Source organism: Bufo bufo, chromosome 6 (assembly GCF_905171765.1).
Source record: "Bufo bufo chromosome 6, aBufBuf1.1, whole genome shotgun sequence".
NCBI lineage: Eukaryota > Metazoa > Chordata > Amphibia > Anura > Bufonidae > Bufo > Bufo bufo.
The window spans coordinates 407,246,279-407,265,477 of NC_053394.1; the positions used below are offsets into that span (position 1 = coordinate 407,246,279).

Sequence of the window (19,199 nt, forward strand, 5' to 3'; positions counted from 1 at the left end):
ACCAGAATCTATGAAAAATGAGGTCGGCAGTGGATCTATCCCCAGGGTGTCCCGTAAGAACCATACAGTGATGTTCCTCAAACACCTTGTGATGCAATTCCGATGGCACAAGCAGTTTCCCAGAGGGACAAGAATCCGGTGCATCTCCCTGAGCCTCTAACACCTTCAACTCTAGGTCAGGGTAATGTCATGCCCTGCTCTGACTATGTGCAGAGGTCAGCCAGATTAGCAGCACGTGTTTAGTTTTTTGGTTTTTTTTGGAGTCGTGCTAGATCCGCCTCCCTTCAGGTGCACTGAGTGGGGTCATGGTTTAAATCACACTCAATCCCAGTGTTCCGTGTGGGGTTATAGAAATCCGTCTGGCCTTGGAAGCAAGGAAGGAAGGATTGTCTGTTCCCGGCTCAGATAAGATAAGTTTGGTTTCTGTTTTTGTTACGTCTGTCCCCTCCAGGTTCTGAGGGAGCAGGCTGCCCCTATTCCCCTTTCACCATCTCAGGGATTCTAGGGTATTTTCAGCCCAGGCACGAGGACACATTATTCCCACCTTAAGGGTCTGAATGTGGGCTTAGCAGTGTAGGGAGAGATGTCAGGGATTCGCTAGGAGGTGACCTTTCCCCAGCTTCTCGCCTAGAAACTTATTGGTTGGTTTATCTGTGTATCTGAGATTCTGTCCGCCGAGACAGGTAAAGAGTGGTTATTCACCACCCCTTCCGACAGTATAGGACTCGGATTTTCAAAATCACCACCTCCAGGAAAACTACGGGACAAGGCATCTGCTTGACGTTCTTACCCCCAGGACGATAGGTGACAATGACATTGAATCTGGTGAAAAACAAAGACCATCTGGCCTGTCTTGGGTTCAGTCATTTAGCCGACTCCAGGTAAGTCAGGTTTTTGTGATCTGTGAACACTGTGATCGTATGAATCGCCCCTTCCAACCAATGATGCCATTCCTCAAAAGCCAACTTTATGGCCAGTAACTCTCTGTGACCCACATCATAATTTCTCTCTGCAGAAGATAGTTTTTTAGAGAAAAAGGCACATGGACGCCATTTACCAGGTGACAGGCCCTGCGATAAAGATGCTCCTACCCCCACTTCAGACGCGTCCACTTCCACAATGAAAGGTTGTGATACATCCGGCTGCACCAATATAGGGGCAGAAAAGAAGCATTCCTTAATCGCAGAAAAGGCTCGCAACGCAGAATCAGACCACACTGAGACATCTGTCCCTTTCTTAGTCATGTCCGTTAAGGGTTTTACTATTGTGGAATAATTCTGAATACATTTTCGGTAACAGTTGGTGAAACCCAAAAACCGGGTCGATCCCAGTCCAATACAGCACAGACTTTCTCTGGATCCATTTGAAAACCTGAAGCTGACAGCAGGTAGCCAAAAACTGCACCTAGTGTACAGCAAAAACACAATTCTCTAATTTTGCGTCACCCGTCTAACGTGATCTTGATGTGTTTCCACGTCTGGAGAATAAATTCTACAAACCTCCCCACAGGTGATGAAAAATGTCGGAAAACCACAGGAGCATTGATCAACCCGAAAGGCATGACTAGGTTCATAAAGTGACCCGCTGGGGTTTTAAAAGCCATCTTCCATTCATCCCCTTCCTTGATCCTAACCAGATTACTTGCCCCCTAGGCACCAATATTCTGGTTAAATAAATCGGGAATCAAAGGAAGAGGGTAAGGATTACGGACAGTAATCCGAATGAGTTCACTTGGAAATTTTTAACAAAAAAGAACCCTGCTGCCACTGTAGTCTTGGAAGGTCTTATGTGTCCTTTAGCCAAACTCTTGGTAATATACTCTCTCTCTCATGGCCTGTCTTTCAGGTTCAGAAAGGTTATACAACCTAGATTTTGGCAATTTAGCTCCGGGAATAAGGTTGTTAGGATAATCATATTCCTAATGTGGAGGTAAATCCTGGCATCCACTCTCAGAAAACACGTTTTCAAAATCAGATATAAAAGAGGGTAATGTTTTAGTGGTTAAAACAGAAAAAGATGTATTCAGACAATTGTCAATCCAATAATCACCCCAATCCAGAATCTGTCTAGCTTGCCAATCGATGGTTGGATTGTGCTTGCTTAACCACGGTAAACCCAGAACCACCGCTGCAGGGAGCCTCTCCAACACAAAACACGAGATAAATTCTTGATGAATGTCACCTACTCTTAATCTGATATCATGCACCATCTGAGATAAACACTTCTGAGTCAAGCCTCATGCAGACGTCCGTGAAACACGGTCCGTGAGATACCGGACTGGCATTGCAGGAGCGCACGGCGTCATTGGCTGCTTTAGAGGTGCAGAATCAATAGCAAAAACATAAAGTTTTTTTTCTAATGCACTCGGTGACAACCCGTGCATACGGACAAACTGAGCATCAATCAGGTTCACCCCAGCCCCGCTGTCGATAAACACTTCAATCCCCATCAGGCCTGAGAACTAGGGAAGGAAGATGGACACCTCCTAGTGAAAATCCTAACCAAAATCCTGACTGACTACCACTATGAACAGACCCCAAAGGTAGGCGAGTTCATATGCAGGAATACCTAGAATCCTATCAAGCCCTATAGGACCCTGGTACTAATAGCAGGGACGAGGCCTCCAAAAGGAAGGACAAATAAGAGTCTACTTCAGGCCTAATACAAACAATAGGGAAATGCAACACACAGAACCCAAAAAAAATACAAAAATGAAAAGGAAAGACTTAACTTCAAAGGGGCTATGGAAGCACCTGGAACTCCGCCGAGATCCACACACACCAGCAATCCACAACTGAAACTGAAGCTATGAACCGCACAGCATTGTGGGAGAAGCAACAATAAATAAGAAAGGTTAAATGACCACATAAGTAAAACCTGAGGCAAGGGGGGTGGCCATTATCAGAAACAACACAGACAACTATTGATCCACAAGGAAAACCTGTCAGATCAAACCACGTGTTGCCAGTCTCACCGATCTCCTGCCACCTGTCACGGGAATGTCCGTGACACAGAGCCTTTTTGAAAAAAAAGGGGGTTATCAAGGAGATTGTATCCCCTTGTAACACTCCTTGGTACCAAGTGAAAAAGAAGTGAGAAGGGCAAAACCCACCCAGTACCGTATGGTACATGACCTATGTGCTGCCACCGTTGTTAACACCCCCATTGTGCCCAATCCACACACCTTGTTGGCTCGGATTCCCGCTACCTCTACCCACTTCACTGTGATTGATTTGGCAAATGTTTTTTTTTCCAGTACCACTACATCCAGACAGTTGGTATTTGTTTGCCTTCACACATGAGGGTAAACAGTATACCTCTGTGGTACTTTGGGCCCAGAACTAGGCCAGTATGTATACTGCCATGTTACTCCTATGGCTGAAAGGTTGGGGGGGGGGGGGGATTCAGTTTTGCTCCATTCATTTTATATTCCTAGAGTGAAACAGCTCACCCCTGAATGTAAGAAGGCTGTGGAGGACATCCCTTTGCCCAGAAACATGAATGCACTGAGGACATTTTTGGGCCTTGTTTCTTATTGCAGACCTTGGATACGCAAGTTTGATGCATCCTCTTTATGACTGTTTGTCTTTTAGTCCCTTCCACCTTACAGATGATGTGGTAGATGCCTTTTATGCCCTAAAACTGGCACTTTTGTGCTCCCCCGCACTGGGCCCATCAGATTATTACATTTAGATTGTAAGGAGGAAAGGGACTAGTGGATGTCAAAAAGAGGGATGAGTATGTATTGGTGTGTGATGACTTGTTTTCAGGATATAAATATGGTGGGGGGGGGGGGGGGAATAACACATGTTCCCTGCTGTGAAGCTCTCATGCATGATGTAATCATTAACTGCTTTACAGACAGACACATTGAATGTGCAAGGTGTCATTCCAACGAATTGGAACGTCTCCGATCAAGCAGTGCAAAAGCAGACCATTCTGCTGCCATAAGCCGAGGAGTGCCCTTTTAGCCAAATAAGAATGTCTGAAATACACACACACTCCCGGACATTAACAGCACCTTCTGCAAGCCACAAAACTTTAAAAAAAAAAGCATTGCACCATTAAATTTATCACATGCGCAATGCAGGAATGTGTTAAAGGGGTTATCCGAGTTAATAAAAAAAAACAAAAAAACTTAAAATCCATCAGGATATACATATCATTTGGTTAAGCTAGATTTCATCAAGTTAAAACCCATATGTCCACCTTTTCATGGTTCTGTCATTGCTGTGTTTACATGCTGAAGTACATGCTGAGGGGGCGTGTACCAACAAAGCCTGAGCTCTGCCTCATGAATATTTCTGGGCGTGAACAACCTGACCTTCCCCGCCCCCTGCTCTGCACTTTGCAAAAAAATAAATAAATACACACTTGTCATGCGATGGACGGATCCCTCTGTCAGTCTTTTTCCCAGTATTCCCGGTTTGTGCATGCGCAGACCGGAAGGACGGATCCGATCAGGCTACTTTCACACTTGCGTTCGGGTTCCGCTTGCGAGTGTCCGTTTGAAGGCTCTCACAAGCGGCCCCGAACGTATCCGTAGAGCCCTAATGCATTCTGAGTGGATGCGGATTCGCTCAGAATGCATCAGGATGGCTCCGCTTGGCCTCCGTTCCGCTCAGCAGGCGGACACCCGAACGCAGCTTGCAGTGTTTTGGTGTCCGCCTGGCCGTGCGGAGGCAAGCGGATCCGTCCAGACTTACAATGTAAGTCAATGGGGACGGATACATTTGACGTTGACACAATATGGTGCAATTTCAAACGGATCCGTCCCCCATTGACTTTCAATGTAAAGTCTGGACGGATCCGTCTGACTAACTTTCACACTTAGAATTTTTTCTGAACTATAATGCAGACGGATCCGTTCTGAACGGATCCCAACGTCTGCATTATAGGAGCGGATCCGTCTGTGCAGACACCAGACAGACCCGCTCTGAACGCAAGTGTGAAAGTAGCCTCAGTGTGACAACTGACAGCATTTGTAGACGGATCCGGGTGCGGATCCGTCTAGAAATGCATTGCAGTAACGGATCCGTCTATCCGCTTGTCATGCGGATGGACGGATCCCTCTGTCAGTCTTTTTCACAGTTTTCCCGGTTTGTGCATGCGCAGACCGGAAGGACGGATCCGTCCTTCAGTTGGTTTGCAATGCCGGATCAGGCAGGCAGTTCCGTTGTCTGAACTGCTCGCCAGATCACTATGCTGCAAGTGTGAAAGTAGACTTAGTCCTGCGACCTCTCGCCGTACTGCGCCGGAGCTCCGCCCCCGTCCCCATTATAGTCAATGGGGACGGAGCGGCAGTCCAGCAGCACGGCCAAATAGCGGCAGGGCGGATCCGACAGGTTGAACAGCCTGTCGGATACGTCCTGCCGCTAGTGTGAAAATACCCTTTCGCTAGTGTGAAAGTACCATTAGCATTATCTGTATCTAAGCAATATCTATATTATTCGAATATATATTCAATATGGATATTGCTTAGATAAATACATATATTTGTGGCAGATATGGATTATATATAGCTGAATCAAATAAAATGATGGCCAATTATTCATTTATTTTTCCCAGGGGGTGTTCAATGTGGAATGTGTACTGGGGGGGGGGGGACAGGGCTGAACTAACGATCCCCAGATGCAGAGGGGAACGGGTAAAAACTGGCATCTCTAGCCCCAGCGTGTGCAGGAGCTATAAACATACCCTGCTGCCCAGGGGCGTACATAAAAATCACTGGGCCCCATAGGAATCTAAATTGGGCCCCCATTCCCCTTTTATAGCCCCTCCTTTTGTTCCATGAACTATTCTTGCTGCTGCGTTTTATAATTTATGCCATCAGGTCCGGAATGGGATTAGAAAACAGCCCTGGCACACAAAAGAGGTATAATAGATGCAGTGTGTACAGGTATATAGTATATACAGCAGTGTTCTGATATGTGCAGTACAGGGTATAATAGATGCAGTGTGTACAGGTATATAGTATATACAGCAGTGTACTGATATGTGAGGTATGGAGTATAATATATGCAGTGTACAGATATATAATATATACAGCAGTGTACTGATATGTGAGGTACGGGGTATAATATATGCAGTGTGTACAGATATATAGTATATACAGCAGTGTACTGATATGTGAGGTACAGGGTATAATATATGCAGTGTATACAGTAGTGTAATATGTGAGGTACGAGGTATAATAGATGCAGTGTGTACAGGTATATAGTAAATACAGCAGTGTACTGATATGTGAGGTATGAGGTATAATAGATGCAGTGTGTACAGATATATAGTATATACAGCAGTGTACTGATATGTGAGGTACGAGGTATAATAGATGCAGTGTACAGATATATAGTATATACAGCAGTGTACTGATATGTGAGGTACGAGGTATAATAGATGCAGTGTGTACAGATATATAGTATATACAGCAGTGTACTGATATGTGAGGTATGAGGTATAATAGATGCAGTGTGTACAGATATATAGTATATACAGCAGTGTACTGATATGTGAGGTACGAGGTATAATAGATGCAGTGTGTACAGATATATAGTATATACAGCAGTGTACTGATATGTGAGGTACGAGGTATAATAGATGCAGTGTGTACAGATATATAGTATATACAGCAGTGTACTGATATGTGAGGTACGAGGTATAATAGATGCAGTGTGTACAGATATATAGTATATACAGCAGTGTACTGATATGTGAGGTATGAGGTATAATAGATGCAGTGTGTACAGATATATAGTATATACAGCAGTGTACTGATATGTGAGGTATGAGGTATAATAGATGCAGTGTGTACAGATATATAGTATATACAGCAGTGTACTGATATGTGAGGTACGAGGTATAATAGATGCAGTGTGTACAGATATATAGTATATACAGCAGTGTACTGATATGTGAGGTATAATAGATGCAGTGTGTACAGGTATATAGTAAATACAGCAGTGTATTGACACCTCATACCTCACATATCAGTACACTGCTGTATATACTATATATCTGTACACACTGCATCTATTATACCTCGTACCTCACATATCAGTACACTGCTGTATATACTATATATCTGTACACTGCATCTATTATACCTCATACCTCACATATCAGTACACTGCTGTATATACTATATATCTGTACACACTGCATCTATTATACCTCGTACCTCACATATCAGTACACTGCTGTATATACTATATATCTGTACACTGCATCTATTATACCTCATACCTCACATATCAGTACACTGCTGTATATACTATATACCTGTACATACTATATCTATTATACCTCATACCTCACATATCAGTACACTGCTGTATATACTATATATCTGTACACTGCATCTATTATACCTCGTACCTCACATATCAGTACACTGCTGTATATACTATATATCTGTACACACTGCATCTATTATACCTCGTACCTCACATATCAGTACACTGCTGTATATACTATATATCTGTACACTGCATATATTATACCCCGTACCTCACATATCAGTACACTGCTGTATATACTATATATCTGTACACACTGCATCTATTATACCTCATACCTCACATATCAGTACACTGCTGTATATACTATATATCTGTACACACTGCATCTATTATACCTCGTACCTCACATATCAGTACACTGCTGTATATGCTATATATCTGTACACTGCATCTATTATACCTCGTACCTCACATATCAGTACACTGCTGTATACACTATATATCTGTACACTGCATCTATTATACCTCATACCTCACATATCAGTACACTGCTGTATATACTATATATCTGTACACACTGCATCTATTATACCTCGTACCTCACATATCAGTACACTGCTGTATATACTATATATCTGTACACACTGCATCTATTATACCTCGTACCTCACATATCAGTACACTGCTGTATATACTATATATCTGTACACACTGCATCTATTATACCTCGTACCTCACATATCAGTACACTGCTGTATATACTATATATCTGTACACACTGCATCTATTATACCTCGTACCTCACATATCAGTACACTGCGGTATATACTATATATCTGTACATATTGCATGTATAATACTGTGTAATATATGCAGTGTGTGTGCATGTATGTGTGTGTATATATATATATATATATATATATACAGAGCAGTGTATTGATGTGAGACATAGAAGGTATAATACTGTAGATGCAGTGTTTACAGAAATATGTGGTCAGTTATACATTATGGTCACTGTGTGTGTGAGGTACATGAGGTTGTGGTCACTGTACCTGTCTGAAGTATTATACATGAGTGTGCAATCAGTAAAAACAGGGCATGGAGGGGGGGGGGGGGGGGTAAATGATGAAAAGTGGAGGACCTCCTCTTACCTCTCCATTCCAGTCTGTATGGTCAATGCATAGCTGCTTGAGAACTTCTAATACTTGCTGTTAGGGGTTGAAGGACCTGTGATGATGTCATCACAGGTCCTGGCAGATATACCTTTGAAACCTAGGAACTACACCATTTCTGCTGCAGTTCCTTTGCTAGATTCTGCAGGACCTGTGATGTTGAAGATGATGTCATCACAGGTCCTGGCAGATGCACTGTTCTAACCTGGGAACTACACTTTACACTGTGCAGTTCCCTTACAGGACCTCTGATGACATCATCAAAGGTCCTTTAGCTTTAGAAAGATAAACAGTAGCAATTAGGGGGCGGGGCCTCTCCTCCACTTCGGGCCCCTCTTTCTCACGGGCCCCATAGCAGCTGCGTGGTCTGCCTATATGGTAGGTACGCCACTGCTGCTGCCTATCACCTCTGGTATGTACTGCGCATGAGCGATCGCATACCAGAGCCGAGGCAGTGTTAGAAGAGCTGGAGAGGGGCGGGCACCAGAGGCTCTGACGTTTCGTTTACAGAGCCTGGCCACTCCCTCAAGCAGGGAGAAGCCTGTAAACGAAACGTCATCACCAGAGCCGGCTGGCTGACGTCAGGGGTCACATGACCCTGAATTGAACTGGCCAAATAGTGATAGATAGGTGATGAAAGTGATTTGAAGAAACTTTCACTGAACTACAATAAGAGCAATTAGAATACATTTATTTAACTCGGATAACCCCTTTAATTCTACCAAATGCAGCATAGTCACAATGCTCCTGCCATTGTTGCTGACTATGCTTCATAGTTGGCGGAGAGCAATTGACCATCATTCCAGGCAATCATAGCTATTACCTCACAGCCTATGAAGAATCTTCTTTTATTTGGGTGCATGTCTCTATTTTCTGCATTGTCGGGACAGAGTAACTTGATATGACTCTAATTTGAGCTAAAGATTCATCAATCCCAAAACTGGGCGGAGACTTTTCCCTCAAAGAAATCGGCTTTCTTCACATAGGTCTATTTCATGTCCATAATCCGGGTATACTTTTTGAATCTACAGAATATAGCAAGCTATTTTAGTGGTCCTCTCCACTTTAATTCCTTGTAATGTAGTTGATTATTGGTGTCTGATACCTGGCAGTCCAGAAGTAACTGTACATGCACACTGCACACTGAAGACTTTAGTTGGGGCTAGGAGGAGCCCAGAGACTAGAAAACACTAGCCATGTAACAGAGAGCTCAGCTACATTGAAGACATCATCAGGGTAAGATGTGTCTTGCTTCCATCACCTCTCTTTCTATTGTATGGGCATCGGCTGAGAGTCATGGGGATTGGTCGATGTGGAGCTCACTCATTTGTTGACGTCTTCGGGTGGCTGTTACTTACTTTACTCTGTATGTAATCTTTGTTTAATTTAATTTGAGTTTTAGCTAAATCGGTTAATGTAACGCTGAAAAACCTGACAAAAGACATAAAATTGTAGTATCCAGTGAAGGAGTAGAATCTGTGGGTCTTCTCTGCGTTACTTAGTGGTCACTACTCACCTGGACGGTTATCTGTAGGAATGTCCCCTGTACTCTGCTCATCACCCCTCACATATGTCTCTGTAGGATTAATATTGTTCAGATCTTCACCCGGATTCACAAGCTGTGAAAGAAATATTGTAGAAGTCATCAGACGGTTGGAGAAGTCGTGTGGAAGGTTTTACATTATCAAAAAAGATCAGTAATTAGAATAACCAAAATGACCGGACAGCAGGAGGCATCTGACCCAAATATCTGCAGGTCTCCTGTATCAATCCAATCTGATTGCTTCTTTATTCCGGGGAGTAGTAGACCTTATTAGATTCCATACGTAACTTTAAAGGGTCATTAACTTTTTGCAAAAAATGAATATGTTGTAGAGCCATATTAAAAGTTCTGATTTGTGGGGGGATCTGAGCACTGACACCCCCAATGATTCCTAGAACGAGGAGAGAAAAGTGTGGAGATAGCGTGCTCTCCCTCCTCAATATAGAGGACAGAATTGAGACAGGTCAGAAGATTTCTATGGAGCCCGTCTCGTGCAGTGAGGAGAAAGATGACGCTATACACGTGCTTCTTTCCTCCTCTTGTTCTACAGATCAGTGGAGGTTGCAGATCCTCAATGGGAGGCTCGTCCCTGTCATGACCTGCTATTGGCTGAACCCCTCCCCCCACATCAATGGATGTTTTGATCCATGCAATGGGGAGATGCCGCGGCGGCCATGCCGGGATCAGGAGTGACGTGGGTGCCGGGGAGTGGGTTAAATATAAACTATATGAGGGGCCCGGGCATTAGGGGGGATAATACAGGGGTTGGATAACCCTGTTAAAGAGGTTGTCCAGTCCTTTTATGTGCTCCTAACATGCATATATACGCCCTCCGATATCTGTATTTCATGTCTGAGCTTTCCTTCCTCCTGTCTGGGCATCAGATTATTCTGGCAGATCTGTTTACTTTCCTAGTTTCCTGTTTTGTTGAATAGGTAACTTTATTGATAAGGCCTGGCTGCACTGCAGAGTGATGAATCAAAGGCTGGCCCCGTCCCCACTGTTCAGTCTGCAGAAGCTCCGCCCACTACATGTGGCCACGTTACTCCAGCCAGACGTGTATCTAATCCTATATTGTATGATCCTGCCTGCTGAGCTTTGTATTTAAAGGGAGTCTGTCACCAGATTTTGACCTTATAGACCGCTTACATAGCGCTCTAGCATAGCGCCCCAGCCTCTTCCTCTGCCCGCCCCGCTCTTCCTTTGCGTCCTCCCTCTCTGCAGCGAGATCCCGCGCCTGCGCTATCCATTGTGGGTGTCTCTGGTCCGCCTCCTCGCCGCTGTTTCTCGCCGTTGGCCGGCGCATGCGTAGCAGCTACTGCGATGCCCACAATGGGCATCGCAGTGCGCCTGCCCGGCCAAGCAATGGATAGCGCAGGCGCGGGATCTCGCTGCAGAGAAGGAGGACGCAAAGGAAGAGCGGGGCGGGCAGAGGAAGAGGCTGGGGCGGGGATATGACGAAAAGAGGCAGAACAGCCTGGGCACCAACGAGGTGAACGCCGCCCTGGGCACTTGCGAGCCCTAATTTACATATGAATAAAAGTCCGTTTTTGCCTTGGGGGAACTTCACAAGCAAACATCAAAGGTACCATTAGAATCATAGACTGCTATGCTAGAGCGCTATGTAAGCGGTCTATAAGGTCACAATCTGGTGACAGACTCCCTTTAAGCCTATATTGTATGATCCTGCCTGCTGAGCTGTGTATCTAATCCTGCCCTGTATGCTCCTGCCTTCTGAGCTGTGTATCTAATACTATATTGTATGCTCCTGCCTGCTGAGCTGTGTATCTAATCCTATCTTGTATGCTCCTGTCTGCTGAACTTTGTATCTAATCCTATATTGTATGATTCTGCCTGCTGAGCTGTGTATCTAATCCTGCCCTGTATGCTCCTGCCTTCTGAGCTGTGTATCTAATCCTATCTTGTATGCTCCTGTCTGCTGAGCTGTGTATCTAATACTATATTGTATGATCCTGCCTGCTGAGCTGTGTATCTAATCCTGCCCTGTATGCTCCTGCCTTCTGAGCTGTGTATCTAATCCTATATTGTATGATTCTGCCTGCTGAGCTGTGTATCTAATACTATATTGTATGATCCTGCCTGCTGAGCTGTGTATCTAATCCTGCCCTGTATGCTCCTGCCTTCTGAGCTGTGTATCTAATACTATATTGTATGCTCCTGCCTTCTGAGCTGTGTATCTAATACTATATTGTATGCTCCTGCCTGCTGAGCTGTGTATCTAATACTATATTGTATGCTCCTGTCTGCTGAACTTTGTATCTAATCCTATATTGTATGATTCTGCCTGCTGAGCTGTGTATCTAATCCTATATTGTATGATTCTGCCTGCTGAGCTGTGTATCTAATCCTATATTGTATGATTCTGCCTGCTGAGCTGTGTATCTAATCCTATATTGTATGATTCTGCCTGCTGAGCTGTGTATCTAATCCTATATTGTATGATTCTGCCTGCTGAGCTGTGTATCTAATCCTATATTGTATGATTCTGCCTGCTGAGCTGTGTATCTAATCCTATCTTGTATGATACTGCCTGAGCTGTGTATAAAGCTCTTCATGCACATGACCATATCCGTTTTGCGGTCTGCAAGTTCGGCATCTGCTCAATAAGGAGACTTTATCTACAGTGCCCCCAAATGCCATCCACAGTGAACCGATTTCTGTCCCCAGTACCCCCAGTGCCATCCACCTCTGTCGCTGATTGCTATGCTTACATCGCGTTGTGCATGGGTCAGTACAGGCTTCACACAGAAGTCTGTAAGAGGTCCTGGCGCATGCACAGTACTGCAGGCGTTGGGACCAAGGAAGACCAGTAGGAGGTGTTAACGTCAGCGTCCTGCATTCACAGCAGAAAAGAAGATGATGTGGAATCGCTGGAGGAGCGGTTAAGTGACAGTAAAGAGGATTGTGGAAACGCTGCTGCTGGGGTAAGTATGGCTTTACTAATCTCTCCACAGGTTAGATTCTGGCCTTATTTTTTAGGATGGGCCAGAGAACCCCTTTAATGTTCTTACTGAGGGATGAAGATTGTTGGCTAAAATCTCGCTATACATGACCCCATCCAACCTCACTTCAATACAGTGCACTCGTTCTGTTCCCCTTGCACTCCCAAAGTATATTTCCATGCTTCATGGTTGGGACGGTATTCTGGGGTTGTACCCATCCTTCTTTTTCCTTCAAAAACGGAGAGTGGAATTGATACCAAAAAGTTATATTTCGATCTCATCTGCCACATGACCTTCTCCCATCCCTCCTCTGGATCATCCAGATAGTCATTGGTGAACTTCAACCAGGCCTTGAGCAGGGGTCCTGTCATGCCCCACTCTGACGATGTGCGGAGGTCAGCCAGGATTGCAGCACGAGTCTAGTATTTGTTTTGATGCTGTGCTGGATCCGCCTCGCATCAGGTGCACTGGGTGGAGTCATTAGTTTAAATAGTCTCCAGCTAAAGTGCTCTAAGCGGATTATACTCATCATTGTGGTCTTGGAAGCTAGGAAGGAGGATTGGCTGTTTGTTCCTGCTCTCAGCAGATAAGTGTCTTTTCTTGTTTGGTTGTTTATGTCATCTATCCCATCCAGGTTCTGTGCGAGCTGGCAGCTCCTTTCTCCCCACTTCACCATCTCAGGGAGTTCAGGGTTCTGTTAGTATAGGCTGGTGGACACAGCAAATCTACCATCAAGATTTGTCTGTGGGCTGAGCATTGTAGGGAAAGAGGTCAGGGATAAATTAGGAGGTGACCCTTTCCCTGTCTCTCGTCCAGAGCCTGGTTGGTGTGTTATCTGTTAACTGTGCACGTCCGCCGTGACATTATAATCCGCCATACTGTGACTGCCATTGCTCAGCGTTTATGTGATGGCGTCAATTGATGCACTGGTTGACCGCATGCAGGGTTTGTCCCTGGAGGTTGCGGATCTACGTAGTACGGTCACACAGTGTCAGAGGGTGTTGGCTTCAGGTACAAGTCAAATTGTTGGGGAGCCTAAAGTCGCTCTTCCGGAGAAATTTGCAGGGGGTACTGATGATTTTTTCCGTTTCAAGGAATCATGTAAGTTGTACTTTCGTTTGTGCCCATTTTCATCAGGTAATGAGGATCAGAGGGTGGGTATTGTCATGTCTTTGCTGAAAGGGGACGCGCAATCCTGGGCCTTTTCTCTGCCGCCCGGTTCTCTGGCTCTCCGGTCGGTGGAGGAATTTTTTAAAGCCCTGGGATTGATTTACTATGACCCAGATCGAGTTTCAATGGCAGAGTCAAAATTACGTAACTTACTACAGGGTAAACATACTGCTGAGGTTTACTGCACAGAGTTTAGGAGGTGGGCTACTGAGTCGGGGTGGAACGTCCCCGCGTTACGTAGTCAGTTTTGTCAGGGGTTATCTGAAAGGTTGAAGGATGCTCTGGCTTTTCATGAATACCCTGATACTTTGGAAAATGCAATGTCTTTGGCGATACGTTTGGATAGACATATCAGAGAGAGGGGTAAGGGTCACTCTGTGCAGGGGATTCCTCCCGCGTGTAGTTTTGTTCCACCAGCTGCCCAGGGAGATATTGCTTGTTATTCTGGCCTAGGAGAGGAACCCATGCAGTTAGGTCAGATATCTTTCCATTCGGATAATAGAGACTTTCGTAAAGCGCACAATTTATGTTTCTTTTGTGGAAAGAGGGGTCATTTTGTTTTTTCTTGTCCGTATGTTGAACCACAGGGGAGAGTGATAAAGAAAAAAGAAAAAGAAAAACAAAACCTCCCTCACACTTGGTAGTATGAATGGTGTGGTAGAGCAGACTGGTATGCAAGTTCCCTGCAGTTCCCATTTTCTCCTTTCAGCTATGGTGGCGCTAGAGCCTCGAAATGTGTTTGTTGATTTTTTTCTTGATTGTGGTGCTGGGGTAAATTAAATTGACTTTCTGTTTCTTGAGGGTTTGGGACTAAGTATTTGCACGTTAGAGAACGAGATTCGTGTTTTTGCCATTGATTCTTCCCCTCTTTCTCAAGGGAGCCTTACTCACGTTGTTCATGATATTCATTTAAGGGTGGGTGATTCACATGCTGAGATTATTTCCTGTTTCGTCATGAAGGATTTGCCAGCTCCAGTTTTGGGGTTGCCATGGTTGTCTAAACATAACCCAACTATAGACTGGCAGGCGAGACAAATCATTGGTTGGAGCGAGTTTTGTTTGGATAATTGTCTTGTCACATCTATTTCTGAAGTGTCCGTTACGGCCTTGCCTCAGTATCTCTCAGATTTTTCGGACGTGTTTGCGGAGGGTGGGGCTCAGGAATTGCCCCCTCATCGTGACTATGATTGTCCTGTGAATCTCATTCCGGGGGCTAAGTTGCCTAAGTCTCGGCTCTACAACCTCTCTCAACCCGAGAGAGAGGTCATGCGAAAGTATGTCGCCGAGAGTTTGGCAAAGGGTCATATTAGACCATCTAAGTCTCCAGTGGCTGTAGGTTTGTTCTTCGTGAAGAAGAAAGATGGATCACTGAGACCGTGTTTGGATTTCCGGGAGCTGAATCGTATTACAGTCCGGGATCCATATCCCCTGCCTTTGATCTCTGATCTTTTTGATCAGATTGTTGGAGCCAAGGTGTTCTCCAAGTTGGATTTGAGAGGAGCATACAATCTGATCAGGATCAAGGAGGGGGATGAGTGGAAAACGGCCTTCAATACGCACGAGGGTCATTTTGAGAACCTGGTAATGCCTTTTGGGTTGACGAATGCGCCAGCGGTATTTCAGCGATTCGTCAATGATATTTTTCATCATTTGGTGGGGAGGTTCGTAGTAGTCTACCTTGATGACATTTTAATTTATTCTCCTGATCTAAAGACCCATCATGTGAGACAGGTTTTGACGATCCTGCGGGAGAATAAGTTATACGCCAAATTGGAGAAATGTTTATTTGCGGTGCAAGAGCTTCCATTTTTGGGATACATGCTTTCTGATTCTGGTTTTCGTATGGACCCCGAAAAGGTCCGGGCGGTTCTGGAGTGGGACCGACCGGAGAATCAGAAAGCTTTGATGCGATTTTTGGGGTTTACGAATTATTATAGAAAATTTATTTTGAATTATTCCACGCTAGTCAAACCTCTTACTGATATGACCAAGAAGGGCGCTGATGTCTCTGTCTGGTCGGATGAGGCATTGCAGGCCTTTTCGGCTATTAAGGAGCATTTTGCGTCTGCTCCCATTCTGGTGCAGCCGGATGTATCTCAGCCATTCGTGGTCGAGGTCGATGCATCAGAGGTGGGGGTTGGGGCGGTGCTTCTCCTGGCAAGTGGGTCCCGTGTGCCTTCTTCTCCAGGAAGCTCTCGGTCGCTGAGAGGAATTATGATGTTGGAGATAGGGAGTTGTTGGCGATCAAATTGGCCTTTGAAGAATGGCGTCACTGGTTAGAGGGGGCTTCTCACCCCGTTACTGTGTATACAGACCATAAGAATTTGGCTTACCTGCAATCTGCCAAGCGTCTGAACCCTAGACAGGCCAGATGGTCACTGTTTTTTACCAGGTTCAATTTTGTGGTTACCTTTCGCCCGGGGGTTAAGAATTTAAGGCAGATGCCTTGTCTCGCAGCTTTTCTAGGGGAGGTGATTCAGAGGATCCTGCTCCGATTTTGGCTGATGGGGTGGTGGTCTCCGCTCTGTACCCCGAATTGGAGATGGAGGTGTTGGGAGCCCAGGAGGGGGGCTCCTGGTTCTTGTCCCCCAGGGAGGTTGTTTGTTCCTGAAGGTCTGCGATACAAGGTATTCAAGGAACATCACGATACTGTCCTTGCTGGACATCCTGGTGGTAAGTCCATCTGTGACCTGGTGTCCCGGAGGTTCTGGTGGCCAAGTGTATTGAGAATTACGTGGCAGCTTGTGAAACCTGCGATCGGTCTAAGGTTGCTCATACTCGACCGCCTGGTTCACTTCTTCCATTGTCTATTCCATCTCGTCCTTGGACACATTTGTCCATGGACTTTATTACGGACCTACCGAGTTCCTCCGGGAGAACAGTGATTTTGGTGGTAGTTGACCGTTTCAGTAAAATGGCTCACTTTATACCACTAACAAGTCTGCCTAACGCTAAGACTCTTGCGCAGATTTTTGTGGATAATATTGTTAAATTGCACGGTATTCCTTCGGATATGGTCTCTGATAGGGGCACGCAGTTTGTCTCCAGGTTTTGGATGGCGTTCTGCTCTCGACTTGGCATTCAACTTTCTTTCTCGTCGGTTTTTCATCCACAGTCGAATGGTCAGACGGAGCGTACCAATCAAAACCTGGAGACCTACTTGAGGTGCTTTGTGGCTGAGAATCAGGAGGACTGGTCCTCATTCTTGCCCTTAGCAGAATTTGCATTGAATAACCGTAGGCAGGAGTCCACGGGTAAGTCGCCATTTTTTGGCGAATACGGTTTCCATCCTCAGTTTGGTACCTTTTCTGGGTCTGGTTCCTCTGGGATGCCAGAGGAGGAGAGATTCTCTTCTGCCTTATCCTCTATCTGGCGGGGGATTCAAGGGAATTTGGAGAGGATGGGTGAGAGGTATAAATGAATGGCTGACAGGAGACGTGTGACTGGTCCGGACCTGTGTGTGGGTGATTTGGTGTGGTTGTCCACTAGGAATATCAAGTTGAGAATGCCATCTTGGAAACTGGGTCCAAGATTTGTTGGTCCATATAAGATTTCTGCTGTGATCAATCCTGTGGCATTTCGACTTGATCTGCCGCAGACTTGGAGGATCCACGATGTCTTCCACAAGTCTTTACTAAAAAAAATGTTAAACCGGTGGTACCATCGCCATTGCCTCCTCCTCCTGTTCTGGTCGAGGGAAACTTGGAGTTCGAGATCTCCAGGATTCTCGACTCGAGAGTTCTGCGGGGTTCCCCCCAGTACCTGGTTCACTGGAGGGGGTACGGTCCTGAGGAGAGGATGTGGGTTCCGGCATCAGATGTCAACGCCAGCCGTCTGGTGAGGGCCTTTCATAGGTCCCATCCGGATAAGGTTGGTCCAGGGTGTCCGCGGAGGTCACCCGTAGAAGGGGGGGTACTGTCATGCCCCACTCTGACGATGTGCGGAGGTCAGCCAGGATTGCAGCACGAGTCTAGTATTTGTTTTGATGCTGTGCTGGATCCGCCTCGCATCAGGTGCACTGGGTGGAGTCATTAGTTTAAATAGTCTCCAGCTAAAGTGCTCTAAGCGGATTATACTCATCATTGTGGTCTTGGAAGCTAGGAAGGAGGATTGGCTGTTTGTTCCTGCTCTCAGCAGATAAGTGTCTTTTCTTGTTTGGTTGTTTATGTCATCTTACCCGTCCAGGTTCTGTGCGAGCTGGCAGCTCCTTTCTCCCCACTTCACCATCTCAGGGAGTTCAGGGTTCTGTTAGTATAGGGTGGTGGACACAGCAAATATACCATCAAGATTTGTCTGTGGGCTGAGCATTGTAGGGAAAGAGGTCAGGGATAAATTAGGAGGTGACCCTTTCCCTGTCTCTCGTCCAGAGCCTGGTTGGTGTGTTATCTGTTAACTGTGCACGTCCGCCGTGACAGGTCCTTGGGTGCCCTGCAGGATTTTAATCCATGACGGCGTAGTGTGTTACTAACGGTAATCTTTGAGACTGTGGTCCCAGCTCTCTTCAGGTCATTGGCTAGGTCCTCCCATGTAGTCCGGGCCGATTCCTGACCTCTCTCAAAATCATCTTTACCCCACGAGGCGAGATCTTGCATGGAGCCCCAGACCGAGGAACATTGACAGTCATCATGTGCTTCTTCCATTTTCTAATAATTGCACCAACAGTTGCTGCCTTCCACCAAGCTGCTGGCTTATTGTCCTGCAGCCCATCCCACCCTTGTGTAGGTCTACAGTTTTGTCCCTGGTGTCCTTAGACAGCTCTTTGGTCTTCGCCATAGTAGAGAGGTTGGAGTGTGATTGATTGAGTGTGTGGACAGGTGTCTTTTATACAGGTAACGAGTTCAAACAGGTGCAATTAATACAGGTACTGAGTGCAGACTAGGAGGACTTCTTAAAGAGAAACTAACAGGTCTGTTAGAGCCAGAATTCTAGCTGGTTGGTAGGTGATCAAATACTTATTTCATGCAATAAAATGTAAATTAATTATTTAAAAATCATACAATGTGATTTTCCAGATTTTTTATATTTTTAGATTCTGTCTCTCACAGTTGAAGTGTACCTGCGATACAAATTATGGACATATTCCCCATTGTAGATGTGCTAGAATGGAATATGT

The 19,199-nt window shown here is 45.4% G+C and overlaps 1 protein-coding gene across 1 annotated transcript in view; it reads right to left on the bottom strand.

Annotated features, from left to right (window-relative positions):
* LOC121005794 (zinc finger protein 260-like) overlaps positions 1–18,859 on the bottom strand; it is a 34,136-nt gene extending 15,277 nt beyond the window's left edge. Inside the window, exons 1-2 of the mRNA XM_040438558.1 lie at positions 18,747–18,859; positions 9,927–9,979 (exon numbers count right to left, since the gene is read on the bottom strand). Of these exons, the coding sequence (XP_040294492.1) occupies positions 9,927–9,979; positions 18,747–18,859 (166 nt within the window). The remainder of the gene's footprint in view (positions 1–9,926; positions 9,980–18,746) is intronic.
* Between the last annotated feature and the right edge of the window lie 340 nt (positions 18,860–19,199).